General features: G+C 47.4%; 1 protein-coding gene across 4 annotated transcripts in view; it reads right to left on the bottom strand.

Annotated features, from left to right (window-relative positions):
- Positions 1-522: 522 nt before the first annotated feature.
- The window catches only part of SYNDIG1 (synapse differentiation inducing 1), a 110,031-nt gene continuing 87,367 nt past the window's right edge, over positions 523-23,186 (bottom strand). For all 4 annotated transcript variants that reach the window (XM_075064546.1, XM_075064547.1, XM_032770542.2 and 1 more), the window contains one exon: positions 523-892. In XM_075064546.1, coding sequence (XP_074920647.1) covers positions 734-892 — 159 coding nt within the window. In that variant the 3' untranslated portion in view covers positions 523-733. The remainder of the gene's footprint in view (positions 893-23,186) is intronic.

The following is a 23,186-nucleotide window of genomic DNA, read 5'->3' as shown; positions in this document are numbered from 1 at the left end:
GGGTGGGCTACACAGTGGTCCTTCCCTTTGTTAGTTCCCCGCTTGCCCAGGACACATTGCCGAGGGTTGCTCGTATTTAGCTGCTGCATAGTCCCCTGAGGGAGGCGGAGGCTGCCTGACTGCCTTACGTGGCTCAGGAGCATCACTCACGCAGCATGACTGCCGTGAAGGATTAATTTTACAACAGATCCCATGCTAGACTAACATCACGTTCCGTGCACTGAGCATGTTCGTGCTTAGCTGTCGCTAGGCATGGCCCCATCCTATTAGTTTCATTTTAAAATGAACCAAGAGCAGGACAGGAAAATCATTTTCTCTTTTTTCCTCTTACGGTAGCCTACTGAATGCAAGAAGATTAGGCAACACTCTATGCTGAGGCCTCTAGCTCACCCTTCAGCAAATGCGTCCTATCTTCCGTTTCAGGACTCGCTCCTCTAAGAACCAGTAGCTGAGGGTGCTCCTGCAGAGTTCAGTGCAGCGTATTAACTAGCAAGCTGGGGCAAACCAGCGGCGGGGACAAAGTTCTAGTTCACCAGTAGGAGCACAGTATTGCATAAAACAAAGAAGAGTTGGAGGATGAAAAGATGCAGGATGTGCGCACCATAAACCATCAACCCATTTTCCTGTCTTTCCAGTATCCAGCACCAGCATGCATGTCACATGGGCGTGCAAGCTGCTGTGGTTTTCTGCACTGCTGAGAGCTGCACAGGTGGTTCTTCCTCTCTCCTGAGCCTCACAAGTGGTTGTTCTTGGACAAGTAAGCGATCAGCGCCACGGCAACCCCCACATAGATGCCAGTTCCAATCGTGATTGACAGCACGGCCAAGAAGAGTGCTCGCCGGGAGCTGGAGCTTGCTTGGTGGAAGTCTCCCTTGGCCACTGCTTTGTTCGTCTGAAAGATAAACCGACAAAAACTGTATTTATTGACCCTGAAAATGAAGTGGACACACTCCTAAACTACGGAGACGAATCTTATGATTCATAAATCAGTAACTCCATTAAGTTCCACTCAGAAGCTGATACCTTGCAAAATCTGGGCCTATCTGGGTGCTGCTGTGGTCACATCACAAGACCTAACTAATTTAGGAGATCAAATCTCATTTTCAAAGGGGCCTCTTTTGGCTTTCACTTTGGCCTCGACCTTAACAAAGCAGGGCAAAGCAGCTCTAAACGTTCTCATTACCGTACCACTGTTGTGCCAACCACCAGCATATATTTATTACTGGCAAATGATTACCATAATTAGTGGGTACAATAGAAAGCAGTTACACTGCCCCCATCTCTCTTATGAGTGAGTTGTACTGTTCCACAATAAATGTCCACGCTGGGGACATGTAAGGTATTGGGGGCGGGGGGAAGGATTTGTAGGCATCAAATGGAACATTTCATGGGACGCGCCCTGAGGTCATTTCTCCATTTCCACATGTGATGTCCGAGGAGCAGTTTAAGAGCTGGGAACCCAAAGGTCTACCGAAATGTGCAAATCACAACTGGCTCCTCTCAGATGGCCTCCAAGTGGCTGACGCACTTCTTGCTTCACACGCTCGCTGTCAGCCAAATGTTCTCACCAACTTGGCTAAAGCTGCTGCAGACAGTCACTCCACACGGCTTGGGGACAAATGCCAGAGCTGTGCTGCTGTGGGACAGCGGGTTTGCAGCTGGAGGCTTTGGGTGCTCCCATTAACTGGCAAGGTTATTGCTCCTGTGAGTAGGTGCTTTGCGGAACTGGGGTCATACTGGTGCTTCTCCCTTGGTTTGGCTGCATAACACTGTATTTAGCTGCTTGATCCTCAGCCCTAGGAACCTATAGGATGACCCTCACCTCAATCCCCATCTCTGACAGCGGCAGGGAAGGCACTGAGTATGCTCGGATGTCTTTTTCCCTAGCTGACTCGATGGCTCAGAGGCACAGTCCAAAGCTGATGGGAATCATCCCACTGAAACCAGTCCATTGAATTCTTCCATCTGCCCTAGAAAGCTACCTGACAAGGACGCTGGATGGGAAGCTGCAAGGTTGAAAAGTGCTCCTTTGATTGTTAGCAAATGGAATTGCAGTAATGAAAACCAAGACGACAATGTCTCAACAGCAGCCTTTCCCTGTTCGGAGTCCTACCCGTCCAACCCATGCCAGAGACACATGAAGGCCCAGATCCTCAAAGCCATGGGAGTAGGCTCCTAGAGACCGGTGAGGATGTGGGACTTTGCCTCATTGACCGCAGTGGCATTACTCGTGTGCTTAACATTACACATGTTTAAGCGCTCTGCTGGGTGTGACCCCAGTCAACCATTAGTTTCAGCAGCAAAGAGTCCTGTGGCACCTTATAGACTAACAGACATACTGGAGCATGAGCTTTCGTGGGTGAATACCCACTTCGTCGCATGCAGGCTACCCCTCTGATACTTGCAACCAGTAGTTTGTATTTTAAAATTACCTTACTCCTAGGAACCCTGGATATGAAATGGTGCAGTGCATGGGCTGGCCTCACATGCAGAATTTTTAAAGTACATTTATTAGTAGGCTGAGCAGAATTCAATTTTGACAGTATCGATGGTTATTTTTAAGCATTTTTTTCTATTTTTTATCTGTTTAAATGGTCACAGTTGTGGGAAATTACTTGGGGATCAGACAATTATTCAGTGACAAGAGATGCTGAGATTCAAAAAGTGAAAACTTTGTAACTGTTAAAACACAGATTGTCATCATCATATGTCAAAATCTACAAAGAAAATCTCCTTCAATCAAACTCTCAAACAGCATTTTTATTACTGTGCCTGTGTGTACATTTCAATTATTAGCAATGGAAATATTTTTTGGTTGGCTTGGGTATGGTGAAATTAACATTTACCAATAAAAATTGAATCCTTCCAAGTCTAATGATGATCATACTATTATTTATTATTTGTACTGCCCGAGCACCTAGCAGCAGCAGCAAAGAATGAGAGGCTAGACACTGTGCAACCATGGACCCAAAACCCCCAGTCCCTGACCCAGTCAATAAACAGTTAGAAAACGAATGATATCACAGGGCTGACTCATAACAATACCTACCTCTTATCTAGTGCTTTTTGCCAGTGGATTTCAAAGCGCTTTACAAATGAGGTCAGTGTCATTATCCCCATTATACAGATGGGGAAACTGAGGCACAGTGGCAGAGCTGGGAATAGAATCCAGGTCTCCAGAGGCCCAACATGGTACTGTAGCCACTAGGCAACACAGCCTCCCAAATGGCATCTGTTACTCTGTGGGCTTCATGTTGTCACTGGCAGACGTACCCTTGTCAGTCAATTACAATATAGCAGTGGAGGGCTGGAGGGGGAGGGGCATAATGAATGCTTTGATTAGATTTCTCGGTGCACAGCCACTCTGTTTTTGACACGTCTCTGCCCGTCTCTAGCTTTCAAACCACTTCCCGCTACGCTGGTATTTGTCTTTTTACCATCTTGCTCCCTGAAGCAATTATGAGCAGCCAAATGCCAATCCACGAAGCTGACAAAAAGGCTGCTAGCCATTACGTAGTGACTCTATTAGGAGAACTGTCTCTTCTGATTTATCAGCCTAATTCTTCTTGAGCACAATGGCTTATGAAAGCGAAAACAACCCGTTAGTAAAATCAGGGTGGGCCAGCAGGGGAGGAGAATAATTCTTGGGAAAGAGCGACAACTAAACAGCTGCCATGATGACATTAACCCATCCTCCTCTGCCACCAGGCGAAGCTGTTGCTGACTTCCTGAGCAGCGCACGGTATTTCCTCAGCTCTTGGCAGCTGGCTGAACACACAGGCCAAAAGTTTCCAAAGTGAGGAGTGATTTCAGGGGCCTCCCATTAGCCCAGCAAGGGCTTGGGCCAAGCAGGCCTGCCCAAAAGGCGGGGCCTGTTAAAGGGTCTCAGGTTCACTATACGAATGTACTAGTTGCTCTTAAGGCTTGGCCATACGACCTGATCCCGAGCCCAGATCCCCAGACGTATTTAGGTGCATAACCCCCATTTAAACTAATGTGAGGCAGGCACCTAAATAACTCTGGGGATCTGGGGCTGGGAATCTTTCCATTCAACGGACTTTGGATCAGGCCCATGGCGAGAGGAGTTTCTATTTACACATTGCATTTTATTCCTAACGTGCAGACACGCACAGAAAGCTTCAGAGATTGTCATTTCTTCCTCGGGGGACTGCGATAGCTTCAACTTGCTCCCCACCCCCATGACCTGGCTGTCTGCAGCAGTCTGAACAAACGGCCTGATCCAAAACTCTCTAAAGGGAATTAAAAAAACTCCTACTGCTCCGGCCCATACTCCTTTGGGAAATGTGTCTGGAATGCCCCAACTGCCATGCTTAGATCTGGCCTTGGTAGCCACTAAAGCACCCCTGTCATCACACCCTACGGGCCACTGTAATAATCTTTGCACAGAACATGCCTGGTGAGGTATCATTTGAAAACTAATGGCTCGCCGGTCAGTCACAGCATGGTGACATGTCTGTAGCAACATGATAAGTAAGGTTATGAATTCCCCTGAGGGATGGCACTAGCAGTACGTTCCTAGGGTGACCAGACAGCGAATGTGAAAAATAGAGACAGACGTGGGGGGTAATAGGAGCCTATATAAGAAAAAGACCCAAAAATCGGGACTGTCCCTATAAAATTGGGACATCTGGTCACCTTATACGTTCCGGACCAGACGGCTCTGCCTAGGCAAAAAGGTAAAACTGGTTGGTCCTAACTAAGCAATGTGGGTTCACCTCAGTTTACATACAGGCAGCAAACAGGGCCATCAACCTAACAAGGGGAGGAGATTTCAGGAGACAGAACAATTTGCATTTAGCAAGCAGGAGTGGGGGCGACAGGGGGCAGAGGGAACCAGCACTTTGGGGTTCTGGAGGAGATCCTGACCGAGGGGATGGGGTGACATCCATCTTGCTGGAAAACTCTGGGTGAGAAAAGCCATCTTGAAGAAAGACTTATCTTGCTAGGGTAAGTTCAGTTACTAGAAAGCACAGGCCAGTGCGGGTTATTTTCTTGTCCACACTGTCCTCGGTTTACAGCTCTCCACTGTCACCTTTTAATTTCCTGGTGATTTTGGTGTTCAGCTAAAAATAATGATTACATAATAAGCAGGGCGTGCAGACAAGCTCTGAACTCACATTTGGCATAATCATTGCTCAAATCACATTGCCTGCAGCTTCATGAGTGATCATTCGCTTGCAGGCAGGTCACTTTTCAACTCGCAGGAATAGTTTTGCACTGTACCCCTCCATGCCAGTCTCTCTTCCTCTGTAGGTGATGTATGTTCTCTTTATCATGCAGTCATACGTGTACTGGTGTGTTCCCTTTGCGTTAGGAATTGCCATACTGGATCCGAGAGGTTGAAAGGGTTCAGAAGAGAGCTAGGAGAATGACCTGAGGTTTTTGAAATCTGCCGTATAGCAAGAGACTAACGGAGCTCATCTATTTTGCTTATCCAAGAGAAGGCAAAGAGGTGACTTGACCAAGTACCTACACGGGGCAGAGATGACCAATAGTTGATGGCTCTTTAATCTAGCAGAAAAAGGCATAATGAGATCCTGTGGCTGGAAGCCAAAGCTAGACAAATTCAGATTAGAAACAAGACACGTATTTTTAATAGCCAGGTAATTAACCACTGGAACAAGTTACCTGGGATGTGGAGGATTCTCCACCAGTGGGTATTGTTTAATGAAGATGGGGTATCTTTCTCAGAGATAAGCTCTAGCTCAAACAGAAGTTATGGGCCTGGCGGAGAAATGACTAGGGGAGGTTCCACAGCCCATGCTATGCAGGAGGTCAGACAAGATGATCGTAATGGTCCCTTCTTGACTTACACTCTGTGAGTCAGCCCGTGGACCATCTTGTCCAGGGCCATGTCTCTGACAGAGGCCAGAACCAGCTAATTCACTGGACGGTTCAAAAAACCATGAAGTGGGCAGTTGTTGGCCATAGAAGATTCTTCCGTCTACACTCAATGTCCTGAAGCCTGACGGCTTATCTTTCTTCCCCACTTCGGGGATTTTATGATCCAAAGACAATGGAATTCTATGAGGAGTCTTTCCATTGAATTCCATGGGTTCTGGATCAGCCTCACACAGTTCAGTCATTCTCATGGGCCCCTCCATCACTGGGTTGATTGCTTTAGTTCCTTGGCACCAAACTGCTTCCTGAAAGCTTCAAGGAAACAAAATTAACCTTGGTACAGTCAAATCTTCAAAGTGTGGGTGTTGATCTCAAGTCTGATCCTGCAAGTTGCTAGGAATCCTTGACTACTGTTGAAGCTGGTGTGAGTTCAAGATGCTCAGCATCTCGTTGAAGTGACTCAACTTGTAGGATGGGGACCTTAAATGTAACCTCCTCAGTGCCCCAGCAGGGATGTCAGCATTCCAACATGCCCTTTCCAAATACAACCCACCCACCTCCACCACAAACGGACTGGATGTCACTTCCTTTACACTATCCATTCTGCACAGTTCTGTACAATGATGGGGAAGGTGCTGCTGGATGGAGGCATCTCTGCTGGAGCAGGGATCCCGTTGTGGTGCATTCTTTGTGGTGTATAATGGTTATGCTAGTGCCAAATGTCTCTCTCTGGGTGCAGCAGTAGAGGGCATAAGCTGATGCTCACTTTAATGTCTAATGTCCTTGCTTTTGAGGCTGTGTGTTAGGTGTATGAGGTTAAATCCTGTCTCCTTTGAAGTCAATGGCAAAATGCAGATTGACTTCAATGGGGCCCAGAGTTCACTTGTTATGCATAGAGCCATATAAATAGACACACACCACAGCACCATGTATTTCTATTAATTTCCCAGCTATTTTAGATAGGACCTTCACCATAGCAATGATAGGGTTAATAAAAACCAGCATTTTTGTCAATGAGCTCTTTGTGAATGGAGCTCTTGCTACAGCAGAGATCCGGCTCTTGGTTAAACTGTTCACCCCACGCAAAAGCAAAGGTCTTGAACTGCCTAACAGCTTTCATTTTGGACAAACCCACAGTTACTTCACTTACAGCCCCACTCATCCTGACACTCTTCCATTAGCTCAGCCGATCTGCTTGGGAACCAGCTGAACAGTTCCATGGAGATCCCAGTCTTCAATGAACTACTTCATCAAAATCTTCTTCTCAGACACAACCCAAGCAAGCCTAGCAAGACCCAGTCCTCATGCACCCAGTTGTGGATACAGAAACATTCCTGAGAGCACATACAAAAAGCAGTTTTTTAGTCTTCTAATCTGTTCAGAAAGGGTTCCCTATCCCACGTTGGAGAACAGAAGTCACTGGGCACATCTTATCTTTCAGTCAGAGGTGTCACCAGATAATTTGAATCTAATAGATTTTAATAAGCTGACAGAGGAGCTTATTAATATTGATTTTCAATCAGTCTTGGAACAGCGGGGAAGTTCCAGAAGACTAGAAGAAAGCTACTGTTGAGCCTATATTTTACCAGGGTAAACAGGATGACCCAGGTAAATGTAGGCCAGTGAGTCTGATGGTGATCCTGGACCAGATAATGAATTGACGGTCGGGAGGGATTCCATTAATAAAGAATTAAAGGAGGGTAATATAATTAATGTCATTCACCTCGGGGTTATGGAAAATAGATCCGGACTAACTTGATATCTAGTTTTGAATACAAGTTTGGTTGATAAAGGGAATAGTGGTGATGTAATATACTTAGACTTCTGCAAGGCATTATTCTAGGTGCCATGATTAAAAAACTAGAAAGGTATAAAATTAACATATTGTCCCTTGTTGTTTGCAGTGTTGTTGTAGCCAGTCGGTCCCAAGATATTAGAGACACCAAGCGGGTGAAGTAATAGCTCTTATTGGACCAACTTCTGATGCCTCTCTCACCAACAGAAGTTGGTCCAATAAGAGATATTACCTCCCCCACCTTGTTTCTATAAAATGACCGTGGCACACATGAAATGGATTAAAAGCTGGCTAACTAATAGCTCTCAAAATGTAATTGTAAATGAAGAATCATCATCAAGTGGGTGTATTTCTAATGGGGTCCTGCAGGGATCGATTCTTAGCCTTTTGCTATTTAACATTTTTATCAATGACCTGGGAGAAAACATAAAATCATCACTGACAAAGTTTGCAGATGACACAGAAGTTGAGGGAGTGGTAAATAAGGAAGAGGACAGATCACTGATACAGAGCGATCTGGGTTGGGTGGTAATCTGGGTGCAAGCAAACAATACGTGTTTTAATCTGGGTAAATGTAAAGGAATGCATCTAGGAAGAAAGAATGTAGGCAACATTTACAGATGGGGCCCTCTATCTTGGGAAGCAGCGACTCTGATTGCAGAGGAGACATCTCCATTGATGCAGAATGTTTTCTCAGCTGGCTAACTACAGCTTAGAACTCGCCCATGATTAGCAACATCCTCCTTCCTTTTTTAAAATTAACAACAACAAAAAATCCCTAACTCCAAACTCTCACTATGTACAAATGATACTTTGTAGCTTTTAAACTAGGAGCCCAAAAATCGTGAAATGCAGAAGGCAGCTGAGGCCAATTTTTGATGGATTAGAACTTGGAAACTCGCGGATTTTCTTGAAACTTCTCCCAAAATTCCAGCTTTACTCAGACTATGTGCTGAAACTTTGGGACTGATACATTCATTGTGTTTTCCCCATAAGATAATCAGGTTCAACTCCCCCCTCAGTGTGAATCAGAACATAGCTTTTAGTTATGGCATCACAAAGCCCTTTCACAAATATCATTCACTTCAGCTTGCTAAAATATGATAAATATACATGGAAGCGACGCAAATATCTGGTTCTAAGATCAGAACCACCTAGTAGTCTCTGACTGCCAGGATTCAGGAGGACATGTTAAATCCACTATGAAAATAAAGAGAAACCTGTTAATTGGTATATATCTTCATTTCAGCCTCAGTTAGCCAGAAGTGCTACTTTTAATAGAGGCAGTCCTGATTTGAAGCAACCTAGATCATGGCTGTGCAATTTTAGCAGATAAGCCACGGGGGAAGGTAAATGGGCACATTCTCTGTCTAACTCTGCTCCCGTTTGCCTTGCTTCTGGGGCATCAATGGAATGGAAAGCTCGTTTCTCTGCTGGCTGCTCTAACCTATGCCAGTGTCAGCACAGATCAACCCACAGAATCCAAGAGAGGGAATCAGCTGCAGGTACCGCTCGTGAGGTCTCAGCACAGGAAAGATGCTGAATGGATCAGACATCATCTCTGCTTCAAGCGGCAAGGGCAGAATGAATTAAATCTAACACAGGCCAAGGCTTCTAAATGAAGAAACAGGGACTGTACCATGTGTTACTGTTTTCATACACTCTACAGCCAACACTATTAGCTTGAAGTGAAAACAAGTAACTGCCTTAACTGGCAGGCTTTAGGGCCACTGTGCTGCAGATCTACCTAGTTCCACAGCCAAGTAGCAAAGAGGGATTGAAAAGCACAATCACACCACGATAAACCACAACAGATACAGGATTCAGAGTACTGCTCCCCACCTTGAAAATGTCCACTGGCCATGAGAAAGGAAGCCAAGGTCATCTCAAAAATCTAATCTCCCTTTTCGCAGAGCCCTTATTATGGTCAAATGCAGAAAACCTTTCACAGTGCTGCATTGGCTAAAAACTGGGCCAGATTCTCAGCTGGTGTAAGCCAGTATAACTCCACGGGAGTCAATGGGCCAGATCCCCAGTTGGTATCAATTGGAGCAGCTCCACTGAAGTCCATTGAATGACACTATTTTACACCAGCTGAGGATCTAGCCCACAGTGCATGTACCTCCCAGGCATGAATGAAGAAAATTGTATTTTATGGGTAAAAGTAAAAACTGCCCCATGTTAGGTTATGCTAACAAGTGACTTCGTTCACCCATGCAGGGGCTGCAGGATTGAAAATAGCACGACTGGGCCACCGCTGAGCCACTTGGGTAAAAGAACACAGAGCGCAAGTGCCATTCTTCCCAAGCCACTCAGCCTAGCTCCTTAGCTGGCGTAGCCTGGCACAGCTCCCCGGGTGATTGGATACGGCTCAATGCCTCTGCAAGGATCTCAGTTAACAAAGTCTCTGACTGAGGAAGGTATGCAGGCAGGAGCCCGGTTTTAAGAATGTGAGCAGCGCTCTTGTGCTTAAAATTAGGCACAGGCTGAAGTTCCATACTGACCGGTGGCCAGGATGGAGAGAGAATTGTGTCAGACTTCCATCAGCTTCCTCCTTTTCTCTTGCATGGCAAGATGGGGGTTGGCACCCACGTGAGTGCTAAGCCAGTTTAACTCAATCTTCAGGCTGCAAGTTTTGCAACAACAGGGCCAGCAGGTTTGACAAATAAAAGATGTGACAGCCACAGAGCATTGAAAGAATTATGAGTTGGGGATAGTTCATCACTCACTGGACTGGGCACTCACTCACTGCGCTGCCGACACAATTAGAATGTGGCATGTGTTCTTGCAAAGAGTTTGGAGCTTGGCGCTTCACCGAGTCTCGATTGTCCTTACATTCAAGCAACCCATAACAGGACTCTGACTCACGTGCCTTGGATTTTCCGTGTCACTGCATATGCTTGAGAGTCTGTACTGTACGACCACCGGAGCAGGCTGTGGACACAGCTGGAAGGACTCCAAGTCTGACAGCAGTGTGGCCGGAAGGACAGCATTTAACCACGTACTCATTCTAGATGCTACGGTGGCTGAAAGATATTTTCTGCAAAGCTGTGGAAAAGCTATGGGAAAATTCCAATTTTGCTCAGCTACCAAAATGAATGTCTTGCTGCTTCAATAGACTGTTCAAGGAACTACTCTGGCATTTCCACCAGAGAGTCTGCAAAACATATTAATCATCTCTCTGGGCTGCGGGCCTATGAGCTTGAGGAAGATAAATATTACATCTCTGTAACTGCAAGTTAAAAATTAGATGCATCATACAGTGCCTCATACATCACACCCACATTGCTCACAAATGCCTCTTCTGTGATGCTGCCTTTTAAACCCAGAAACGCATCCATCACAGTTATCAGTTAAACCCTACGTCCTGCCCCCTGCCACGGCCTGAGCAGCTGGCAGTGTGCTGGAAGGTTCCTGCAGAGGTGTCCTCCACGCCAGATTGCGCTGTGTGGCTGCTGCACCAACCTCAGGACTGCAGGAGCCTTCCTCCCTAGTCTGCAGAGAGGAACAATTTGGGGAATCTATGAATGTGATGCAATTGTTGTATCATTGACTGCCTCCATGTGTAGTGCGTCATTCATGGGCTGACAAAATCCCCAACACGAATCTCCCACTCCCTCTGTTAACCTGAACGACTGTGCTCTGGCTGAACAATGGGTATGCCAAGGACTGGGACCTGAGCTGGAAAACTGGTTTGACCAAGTAGAACTTCAGAAAGCCAGGAGTGGAGAATGGAAAATATCCAGACAGGAGAACAAAGGGACAGAGGTGACACAGCAGGTGTTTAAAAAGACGAAGGATGTTTGGGGCAAGAGAGAGGAGCAGGCTTTCGCAGCAGAGGGGACTGCAGGGATAGCTGGCTGCAGGAGAGAGCGAGAGAGCGAGAAAGAGAGGCTTCATGGTTCAGAAGAGAAGCTGTGTGCAGGTGGGGCATCCTGGACACCCCCAGGCCTCTGACTAGGGATGCCACCAAGTGTTCAGGTTTTCCCAGATAGCAGTCCTGGGAAATCCATAACGGTGCTCAGTGCACACTGCCCGCTGGCCAGTTTTGTGGGCTCAGGATCATCCTGGATGTCCCATTCTTTTGTGCATCAGAGGTGGCAACTCTAACTCTGCCCAAATCTCAAAGCGCACGCAGAGTGGTGAGGAAACTGAAGCAGGGATGGGAAAGAGGCGAATTATTGTATTTCTTGTGCCAGCTCAACAAACAGGAACTGTATTCAGAAACCTTTGGAAAGCCTCTGGCATGTGTTTCAGCTGCCACGTGTCCCCAAAGAGGCAAAGTGTAAAATAAGTGCCCAAAAAGGATGAGGGTCTGGGAAAGGTTTGCTTAAGCTACCGAGAAGTCTGGGGGGTCTAGGGCAGCTGGGCCATGCGGTTCAATGTCCAGAAAAGGGTCACAGACAGAGCCTGGGCTGAGGAAGTGTTAGAGAGGCCGAAGGAAGAGCCAGTACTGCAACCTTCGCAGAACCAGGGAAGCTTCTGAGTGCCTGAGCCCTGGGACTACCAGTAAAAAGATTTCAAAACATACAGGCTTTATTCATCCTTTAACTGAGGTATCCACATTTCTTTTTGACTCTGGAGATGTGGCACAGCCTCAGCTCTGTCTCGGTCTCAGCAGAGTGAGGCCTGCGACATTTCTGTTTGTATTGAAGGGAAGATAAAAACTCCCAAGTCCAAATGAGTTCCTGACACATCGAAAACAAGAGACTCGTAATGGGAATCCCGGGGACAATAGCCCAGACTTAGAAGAACGCAGGGAGATGTTGTTAGACAAGCACAGCTCCAGCACAAGTTCATTTTAATGCACTTAAAAGAATGAGAACTCAGCCCGACAGTGAAGACAATTCTGTCAGATAAATGCTCTAAGTGTTGGCTGCCTGTGGGTAAGTGATCAGGACTTTCCCCCCAGCTTGGAGTAGAATTTGTCCCTTAACGATCAGATGCTTGAATGAAGCTCTAATGGCAGATGCAGGCATGTGCACACACAGCCCATAGGTAAGATGCAGCCATACAAATTCCAAGAACGCTGCCAATGGATGTTAACTGCAGGTCAAGTTCCATTGCAGAGCTTTGTATTTCAAGTTTAGTCATTGGGGGAGGGACTGTGTAAAGATCATCCAATCAATCGCTCAATCTAGAGGTGATTTACAGGGGGATTTTCAAAAGCACAAATGGCAGTGAAGTGCCCAACTCTTCTGGAAAGTCAATGGCAGCTGGGCGCCTCGCTGCCATGCGAGCCCCTCTGGTATCCCCATACCCTGTCCACAGCCTTGCTAGTTTCAGACAGACTGACAAAACGCTACGTCAGCGGCATGGTGGCTGGGTATTCTTGCTTCAAAAAAAAATCACTGCTTTCCTTGCAAACATCTTCCGCGTCCCGTCACCAGCAAGAGACCCCTAATTCTCCCCAGAGTTTATACAGAGCTATGCTCTCAAAGTGCCACACTGCTATTAACTCACTCACAGACAAAGCACTCCTGAGAGGCAGGTAAGTATCATAGCCTCCACTGTACATGGGGAACTAAAGCAGAGAGCTGCATACCTTTCATGGGAGCTGGCAGATCCTCTGCTTCGGACTTCAGAGGACCTCTGGCAATTGGGACCATTTGAGGAGCTGCCCCTGATCTTGAACCGTATCTTGGCTGTGCCTTCCTTCCTCCCTGCAGGAGGCTCTTGATCCCTGCCTGCTTGATGTGAGTGGATTCCCTCTTCCCATACCCAGCTCAGTCAGATGCCCAGTAATGTGACACCTTGCAACTCTGGCAAATCTTTCCATCTTTCTAAATACACCCTGTTGGCCCCACTGTATGGAAGTGGCACTTCTGATTGTTTCTTGCTTGGCTGACTGTAAAATATGTCACAGCAGCCTGGTGAACTTTGCTATTCCTGTGACCAATATTCTTCTTCTGAGCGATCGCTGCTGTTGTGCCTTTGCAATACATGTGCAGCCTGCACTCCACAGACACACACCCCACGGGGGCTGTGTAGGCCCTCGAATCTTCAACTCGGATAGACACATTTTGCTGTAAGACTGTCACAATTAGGATACTTTTCCAAGTGCGCACCCCGCTTCCAACGAGCCAGATTTTCCCCCTCATTATGTAGCTTTTCACTGAAGTCATGTCCACAGATCTTATACAAATCAGACTGATCAGACACATTTCCAAGATACATTCAGTCTGTGCATTCATCATGGATTTCCAGTTTTTCTTTTGGGATAATGCTCCCTGCTTTGCATTCGTCAAGCACATAAAGGATAAATTCTAAGAAAGGAAATGATAAAATAGCGACCCTAGTCCGTATCCGAATACCCAGCACTGGTGTTTGTACATTAGGAACCAATCGCCCGGCTGAAGTAGGTTTTGCTATTCTGCTTCTTTGAGAATATTCAGCTCAAATCAAGCCAGTTTCGCCTTACGTCGTCTACCTGCCAATTTCCCTCTTTTCTTCTTTCAAAGGGTTGGAGATGTTCTGCCACAGAGTTTAAAAACGGAGTCTGGAGCTTTAAAATTCTTCCCTTTGTTTCGGAAAGAGTAAGTCCAGCGCTCCCTGCAATTGCTCTATGTTAGTCTTACATGCTGGTTCTCCAGTCCATGTGTCTATTTGGCATTCTTGCCTATCTTTAAAGTGAGAACTGAGTCAAAAGGTCGTTAGCACGATTACTCTCCTGCTTTTTCAGGTGTGTCCATTGTAGTGTACTCTCATGTTCCTAAGCCAACAAACGTCTATGGGTCAGTGACGCCTGGCTGGGGCTGGGATGGCCTGGGGACAGGAGGGGACTGCCACAAATCTCACTGCCCCTCAGTTCCTCATGGGAATCCAGCAGAAAATTAACCCAGTGGGAAACATGGATGAGTGCAGCTCCTCAGGTGACACAGTTTTATCTGCAGTCCCCCTGCGTACCTGGGAGCCCACCCGCCTCCTGACTTCTGGGGGCAACATCGCACTGAGTCCCTGGTGGTGCAGCTGGTTGCCATGGGAACCCACAGGGGGCCCATGGGCTGATTGAGGGCCACAGTCACTGCAAGGGTGGTTTTGGGGACCCATGGAATTGCTATTTGCTCTCTTGGGCTGGGGCAACTCCATCCCTTTTCTCTCCTTCCCATCGTGCAGTGTTTTTTGGGGGAAATGGGACAATCCTTGCCCCAGGTCACTTCTCCGACGGGCATTTCTGCAGGCGGCAACAGTTGGTCCCGCAATCAGTAACTCAACAGGTATGTGAGATTTGGGGATTGCTAAAGGGACATGACCTTTGAGACCATACCTAGGAGCTCCCCCGGCCCCCACCACAGAGCAACAGTTATCCAGGTTACCAAGCACAGAGCAAGAATCAGCGACAGACAAATTCCACATAAGTAGCTTGTCTAAATGCAAAAAGGCAACACTCTGTTCCACATGCACCTCCAGCTGAGAGAGTCTAAACAGTCACTAAACGCCAGGGAATATATGCACAGCTCCAAAGTTAAGTGATTAGATCCTCAGGCCACCGCTTGACTCAACCTCTCATTCAACAGAGGAATCTCACGTCATCCCTTTTCATTTTTACACGGAAAAAAATTCACCAGCTGACCTGGAACAAAGAACACAAGATTCATTTGTATTCCTCCTCTGATACTTACTTCGACATAGGAGTTTTAGCTTTGCATTAAGCTGTCTGTGCCCTGGCAGGAAAGATCTATGTCTTCTATGAGTCAGAGCAGACTTCAGGAAAAGCCAGAACTTTATGTTCTCAGCCAGAACACACCAGAACATCGGCTCTCCAGCTGATCTGCTGCAAGCAGGGAGCTGGCCAAGCCCCTCTCCTGCCAGGGGCTCTGTATGGGCGGAGGAAGGGGCTGTGTACAATGCACCTTCTTGAATGATAAGTGTCCAAGAGAGGTCCCCGAAGAACTGGAACGTTCATTTCTAATAGGCAGGCCGATAAAACAGCCTCTTCATTGGGGTTGGCTGGAATATGCTCCACAGCCGCACAAGAATGCCGGGTGAACGGCAGTTCTGGCACAGGTGGGTGTGAAGGAGGCACAGTTCGGTAAGGGGCCAGGGACAGCTTCAGTAAAAGCTTCTCTTGATTTTTAAGAAGGAGACATTTAGCAAAATGCAAATCGTAAACCATTGCAACCCCCATCAAGGAGCTCCAAGTGCATCACAGAATGAGCCTAGCAGGCCCCAAGCCTGCCAAGACTGGTGCATGTGTTTCATTTTGTGTACAGGACTAGTCCCTGTGAGTCTGTAGGATCCAGGGGTGTAGCTACGAGTGGGCTGTGGCCCACCCACTTAGCATCCAGGTCCTACGGGATCTGAGCAGGGGTGTGGTGCTGCCTCAGCGGCCCAGAGCCTCACTCAGGCACCTGAGATGCAGGACGGAGCTCTACGCCCGCACGTCAGAAAGCCAGACTCCAGCAGCTCTGCTTTGCCATGTTCTGAGCCGCCCCATGGCATGTCCAGCTCAGCAGGTGAAGCCCTGTGTCTGGGGCCACCAGAGCTAGGAACAGGGCGCTGGGGGAGAAGCTGAGCGAGCACCGTCTGTCATTGCCCGGCCCACCCACATTTGCACTCCCACCTACGGCACTGGCAGGATCGGGGCCTTCTAGGCCAGTGCTCCCAGCTAGAACCATGCTGCTGCTTGTCCCAGGTCCCCTCTATCCATGCCTGCACTGTGCTGGCTAAAGCCTCCCTTGGCTGTTCAGGAAGTGGCCGATATTCGCCTGGCCAAGGAATTCAAAGTTCCCTCTTCATTCAAAGAACAGAGCAGTAACTCATCCTACCCAAAATCAATCTAACCACCATCCTCCTGTAATTTAACCCATTACAAACACAAACAAAATGGCCACCTGACCCCTAAACTACATTTCCCAGAGCTCCCCAGGCCTAGTGCTCTCTACATATAACAGCTCCGGCTGTTGGGCATTCCTCCATTTCAGACAGCTCCAACTACAGATGGGACAGGCAGGGTAGAGAACAGTGTTCCAGATCTCCCGGGCACCCTGGGGTACAATCGAACACACCATCACAACTTCAGTACAACCACAAGAAAGTGCTACCGTGACAGAGTATATGTAGTCTGAATGACCCAGTACATATGGAGATGAGCTCTCACATATCTATCCTTTCCCTCAGAGAGCTCCTTAAAATATGTCCTTTGATACCCAGCCAACACCAAGAAAATGGCCACATTGCCAAAAAAAGGGGGGTTAGCACAGGTTAACTAACTCGGATTAAAATAGCAACGAAGACACAGGTTATAACTCAGATTAGCGCTTCGAGCTAAAGACTGTAGAGGAGCCAAGCTGAGTTAAAAGCCAAGCTGCTAACTAAGCAGAGAAGTAGCAGAGAAGGCATAGCAAGTGTGGGTTAGAGAACCCAGGTTAACACTGCACCTTTTATTTGCAGTGGAGACAAACCCTAAGTGTACAAGACTCTAACAGCTATCCCACTCGGCAACCAGGAGCAGATTGAGGACAGCTCCGCGTGTTTCAGGATCACCTTTGGTAATATCAGAGCAAGAAAACAGTCTGCTGCCTCGCTATGGATGACACTTCTCATGCCCAGCCCACTTCATGCACGTGCTACAGTCAGCTGTTTCTGGTGTCATGCGTCCCTGCCACTGATCCAGGTTATGAGACACTGCAATTGTCGTAAGAGTCTGTTTTATTTGTATAGCTGTAGCCCCATCAGTGATCCGGGCTCCACTGGAGTAAGTGTTGTACACATGTAAAATCAGAGCTCCTGCTCTGAGGATCTTACAGCCTAAATAGACACGACCAACAAGGAATTGTGCTAATCCCTGCCTTACAGATGGGGACTGTCGCAGAGGGCGATACGGGCCCAATTCACCCCTGCTACTCTTGCACCTCTGCTTCAATGATCTCTTGAAAGAGCACACAGTGGCCAAGATGCAGGTCTGTCCTGGCCTGACCCCACTGGTCCCTCCTGCGGAGGTGATGTAAAGCAGGTGAAGAGCTGGCGTGATGCCTGTACTACAGCCCTCAGCATGGTAGTAGCCACCAGAAGGTTATGCCTGCATGGAGACCTTTTGCAGCAGCCTAGCTGGCAGAAAGGGGCCACAGAGCAGTGAAGAACCAGGCTGCTAAGTGAGGTCACATGGCCGACATTCACAAGGGAAGTCTTTAGTGGAACTAGAGACCCAGATCTTCCCAACTGGCAGCCAGAGTCTTAACCACATGCTCATTCTTCCTTTCTATAGCAGGCCTTGGTATCCCAGTGAAGGTTAACTGTCCCATGGCCTCCCAAGGAAGAGGAGAATTCCTCCATGAAAACCTGAGCTTTCTTCAAATACCTCTTAAACATTTCCACTTTTGTTATTATCACTGGGAAGAAAGGATAACAAACCAAACAAAGACTTGTATATTTCCAGTGGTCCTCTAGCGGCTCAATACAATCTCTTTCTGCAGTGTTTTATTAACACGCACTACCTTTCCCCTTAATGGATTACCCTTGTGCTCTCAAAATCTCTTATCGCCATACTAATAGAAACCAAGTATTATTTCACATGAAAGTGAACTACTACGATGGATTCTAAAGTCACGTTAGCTGGTAGTGACCCTTTAATTTGGAATCATCAAAGAAACTGACTGCAATACTGGCTGCCTTGACGCATATCGGCAGCTCGTAAAAAGAGGCCATTCCCAAGGTTTCTTTCCACACCATAAGGTTTAACAAACTGCGCCATGGGGTGGAAATCTTCTGTGGTGGAGATCCATTAGCATGGAAATGGCAAGCCATGAGTGTCGAACCAGGACTGCTTCAATTGCTAATAATTATCTTCCTTTTATTACAGCTAGGCATGATTAACAGCCTGGCGAGGTTCTAGAATAGAACATTATTTCACAGGCTAAAAATAAGAAAATTAAATAGACCCTTCCCCTCTGCTTGCTGCATACAGGCAGAGAATACCTCGCTGCGGACAAACTGATAGGCACCGCTCTCCCCACAAAAAACTGATAAAAAGGTTGTAAACAGCCTCCCCTCATTTCATTTGTTTGACAACAGAGGAGTCAAGCTCAAACAGTAGTCACTGACTATGCGAGCTGCTAGTCACTTGGATGTGTGGGCTTGTGTTTAAATTCCCCATGCTAGTTGCATCACTTGGAAACCCAGTATAGGGGCAGTGCAGGGAATCCTACACAGATTTTAATACAGACGTAGCCAAGGTGATGCTGAACCTAATAAATGCATTGGCAGAAGTTCATGTCTGTCCATGGTAAGGGATAAAGTGTCTCTCTAAAGGACGCCCTCCCAATGCCCTAATGGGTTGCACTGACAACTCAGGTGCAACTAGTGAAAGCCTCCCTCTGACTTCACAGAGCTTTGAACCAGTCCCCAGTGACCTTCCGTCAAGGCATTAAAACACCAGCGGGTTACACTTAGCACCTGTCAGAGTAAGAACTTGTCTACACACACAGCGCTGCAACTGTAGCGCTTAGTGCAGATGACAGGAAACTTCTCTCATAAGCAGAGGTACTCCACCTCCCCAAAAGGCAGTAGCTGTGTGGACAGGAGAAGCTCTCTCACCAGGAGTTCAGTCAATATAACTGTGTTGCACAGGGATGTGAATTTACCTGAGTCTGTAGTGTGTAGACTAAGCCTCAGGGCTTGGCTACACTTGCGAGTTACAGCACATTAAAGCAGCCTTGGGTTCCCTAGCTCCCCGTCCACACTGGCAAGGCACGTAGAGCACTCTGACTCCAGGACTACAGGGCTACTGGTACTCCACCTCGGTGAGAGGAACAACATTTTCTGCATCTTGGCTACAACACCCGGGCATCAGTGTGAACAAGGTGTTGCATTACTGTGCTCTGATCGGCCTCCAGAAACATCCCCAAATCCCCTTAAGTCTAGTGGCCACTCTCATCATTGTTTTGAACTCGGCTGTAGGAATGCGGCTATGCCCTCGCAAAGCTCAGTTTCTGATAGCCGGCTGCTTATTTGCTCCAAGACAAAGCACCCATTAGTGTGGAACGCTGTGAGAGAGAGAGAGAGGTGCGGGGGAGAGGGGGGTCTTCTGCTGTCTGAACTTACCAGACAGCATGCTGATATGCTCTCAGCCCCCCCAAACACACTCTCTCTCCCCCACATACACACCACACACTCCCTGTCACACTTCACCCCACCGCCACCCCCATTTGAAAAGCACGTTGCAGTCACTTGCATGCTAGGATAGCTGCCCATAATGCACCGCTCCCAATGCCACTGCAAGTGCTGCAAACGTGGCCACGCCAGTGTGCTTGCAGCTGTCAGTGTGGCCAGACTGCAGCACTTTCCCTACTGCACTCTCCGAAGGCAGGTTTAACTCACAGCGCTCTACATCCGGAAGTGTAGCCATGCTCCAAGTAACTCAATGCATCAGTCACTAAGTGGAGTATTCAGACAATCATTGCCTCAAAGACAAAAGCTTCTCACAGATGTAAATACCATTCAAATGGCTTCCTTTTGTCAAGCCTGGCAATGTCAAAGGGTCCGCACAGGTTTAGGAGAGACAAAATAAGGGTCAATCAAGAATAGGGTAAAAAGTGGGTTTTTTTCAAAAATGTGTTTGTGAAAATGTTTTAACTAGAGGGTTGCTGGTGCAGCCAGGAGACAGAGCAGCCTATTAAGCTGCTACAGGCCCTGCATTCTATGTTGGCTTTTCTGGCTTTCCTGATTTTCCCCCAAATCAAAAGCATTCTGCTCCTGGGGGCCAAGATCATTCTCTGAAATTCTGGAACGGATTGGCCGCCGTGGTCAAGTGCTCTTGTGTTACAGACAGAGAAATGCTGCTGCCTGTCTTCACTCAGCCAACTCACACACTTCCAAACCCTCCCTGTTCATTAAAAGGTGTTAGCAATCACCTCCCCTTTCAGCTTAGTCCAGCCACACCCTTAGGGGCTAGATTCTCCCAAGGGCTCAGCACACTGCGTGCACCTGGGATGCTGAGTCCTTGAGAAAACCTGGCTTCTATGTAGGTGCCGAAATGGGAACTGAGCACTAATGAAACCTGGCTGCTCAGTTCCCATTTAGGCACCGAGTCCTTGGCAATCAGGCCTGGAGCAATTTTGAAAAGTTGACCCTGGATAAGTAGGGATGACGAGTGAGTGACAGCTACAGTTGTACACCATGAAGGGAGATGCGTTCAGACAGGGCAGCACACAGAACGGGAGGCAGCCTGCAGGGTGAGGAATCAGAAGCTGCTGGGACAGGACTGGAGCACAGAGCTGTATGCTGGGAGTTCTGAAAGTGATACCCCGCTATAAACTCATGTTCTAGCGGCTGCTTGTTCATCAGTAAATGGCAGGATCCTGTGGGGAGCTAGCTGAATAATATTCATTTAAATCATTTGAATTTTGTGACATTTGAAGAATGCCCCTTTTGCTAAGTATTTTTTGCTTTATTAGCCCTGCCAGGCAAATAATTCCCCCATACTCAAATCCATACTTTGTGCACATTCTTAAGTAAACTATTCATGAACAATTGGTTTCATTATTTGTTCATCTCTAATTCTGTCTTCCCTCCCTTCTCTCCCATCAAGGCACTATCCCAATGCAGGAAGCCAACTACTTTTTCAACTATGGGACGCTGACAATATTACATACCCACTTGGATCATGAGCTTTCGTGGGTGAATACCCACTTCATCATTCATCTGACAAAGTGGGTATTCACCCACGAAAGCTCATGATCCAAAACGTCTGTTAGTCTATAAGGTGCCACAGGATTCTCTACTGCTTTTACAATATTACACTAGACTCGGAGAGCTTTTCGGTTCTTGTGAGTCACAGATTAGGTGTCCGTAGCAGTGAGGAGTCTTACATTCTGAGGTATTGCTTATGAAGTATAATACATTGCAATAGTAACCCAACAGACAGACTTCACGTTAGCTAGGCACTTTGCTGTTTTTTTTTTATTTCTATCCATTACAGAAAAATTGCCTGTTGACTCAGTAAATATTTTCTTTTAATATCACAAGGTTGAGAAATTCGTGCTCAGTTACATTTCATCATGCAGGGCACCACATAAAACTGCAAGTGATCTAAGCTGAGCTCTTTATTATTCATTCTGAGAAGCCAGCTGCATTCAGAATCCAGATAATGTGTTTCAGATGACCTAGACTGTTTCCACAGGCTTCTGATGGTTTGTTTGTCAGACGGTGATGCAATTGATTTGCTTCTGCTATGTAAAGATTTGGAGCCAGATCCTCAGCTGGTGTGAATCGGCAAAGCTCCAGGGACTTTGCTGGAGCTGGTGTTGCACAGAATAGTGGCTGGGGTGCTGGGTTGGGTGTCATCCTGATCCCCCCACCAATCTGGATCTCTGACCATGGGCGAGGAGCTTCACCTCTCCCTGACTCTGTTTCCCTCTCAGCCAGGATAGAACCTACAGTTCCACCTCACCCAAGTCAGCCAGTGCTGTTAAATGCCTCACCCAATGTGTGGGTGACAACAGGGCAGGGACAGGAGCTAGTGGGCTGAAATGCAGGCCAGCCAAGACTGATGTGAGGATGCTGCTAGGTTGAGGGGAGCAACCATAAGATGCGGTGCAGATTATTTGTGCCTAAGGTGGCGCTCAGCCAGGTGGGTGAAGTCCTGCCATGTCTGAATGAGACAACCCGGCTTCCTCTGTCACGTTGGCCTAAGGACATTTCTGCAAACCAGAACCGGCTGGTAGCGTGAAGAGCAGAAACAGAGAAAAGCCCTGCTATAGCGTGTGGGGCACGGCCGGTCCTTCAGGAACGTGGCATCCAGTGCCCAGCACAACAGGGCTCTGAGATCTGTGATACAGAGAACACAATACATCACAAGAACAATGTATGTCTGTGACGTGGAAGGAGGACTGTGTTGTGCCTTCCCTCAGCACAGCTTTGAGGGGGTTGGCTGATGAAGAGGGGCCATGGGGAAGATGCAGGCAGCGAGAGCATCCCCGGGACAGAGGGAAGAGTGCAGCAGCGACTCCTACCTCATTTCTGAAGGGAAGCATATGTTGACTCCGCACTGGCTTTACCTGAAAGGGGGTTCCGAAGAGGATGGATCGAGACTGTTCTCAGTGGTGGCAGATGCCAGAACAAGGAGTAATCGTTGCAGTGGAGGAGGTTTTGGTTGGATATTAGGAAAAACTTTTTCACTAGGAGGGTGGTGAAGTACTAGAATGGGTTACCTAGGGAGGTGGTGGAATCTCCTTCCTTAGAGGTTTTTAAGGTCAGGCTTGACAAAGCCCTGTCTGGGATGATTTAGTTGGGGATTGGTCCTGCTTTGAGCAGGGGGTTGGACTAGATGACCTCCTGAGGTCCCTTCCAACTCTGATATTCTATGATTCATCGAACCAGTCCTAATGTTTCCACGTTACAAAGCCAACAATCTTGAATGTTGTATTATATTTGACATCTCTGAGCTTCTGCCAGGTTGCGTCATTGTCTGTGGAGTTCTCTGGGACCTCAGCTAACACAGTCTCCAGTGTCTGTTCCAACATCTTTCATTGCAGCAACACGGATCTCCTTTTGTGGGTTGAGGCGTCTTCTGTGTGCCTTGGTGAGAAGT

The sequence above is a fragment of the Chelonoidis abingdonii genome, chromosome 3 (genome assembly GCF_003597395.2).
Source record: "Chelonoidis abingdonii isolate Lonesome George chromosome 3, CheloAbing_2.0, whole genome shotgun sequence".
NCBI classification, from domain to species: domain Eukaryota; kingdom Metazoa; phylum Chordata; order Testudines; family Testudinidae; genus Chelonoidis; species Chelonoidis abingdonii.
The sequence above is the reverse complement of the archived record's forward strand: the minus strand, read 5'-3'. Positions and strand labels throughout refer to the sequence as shown.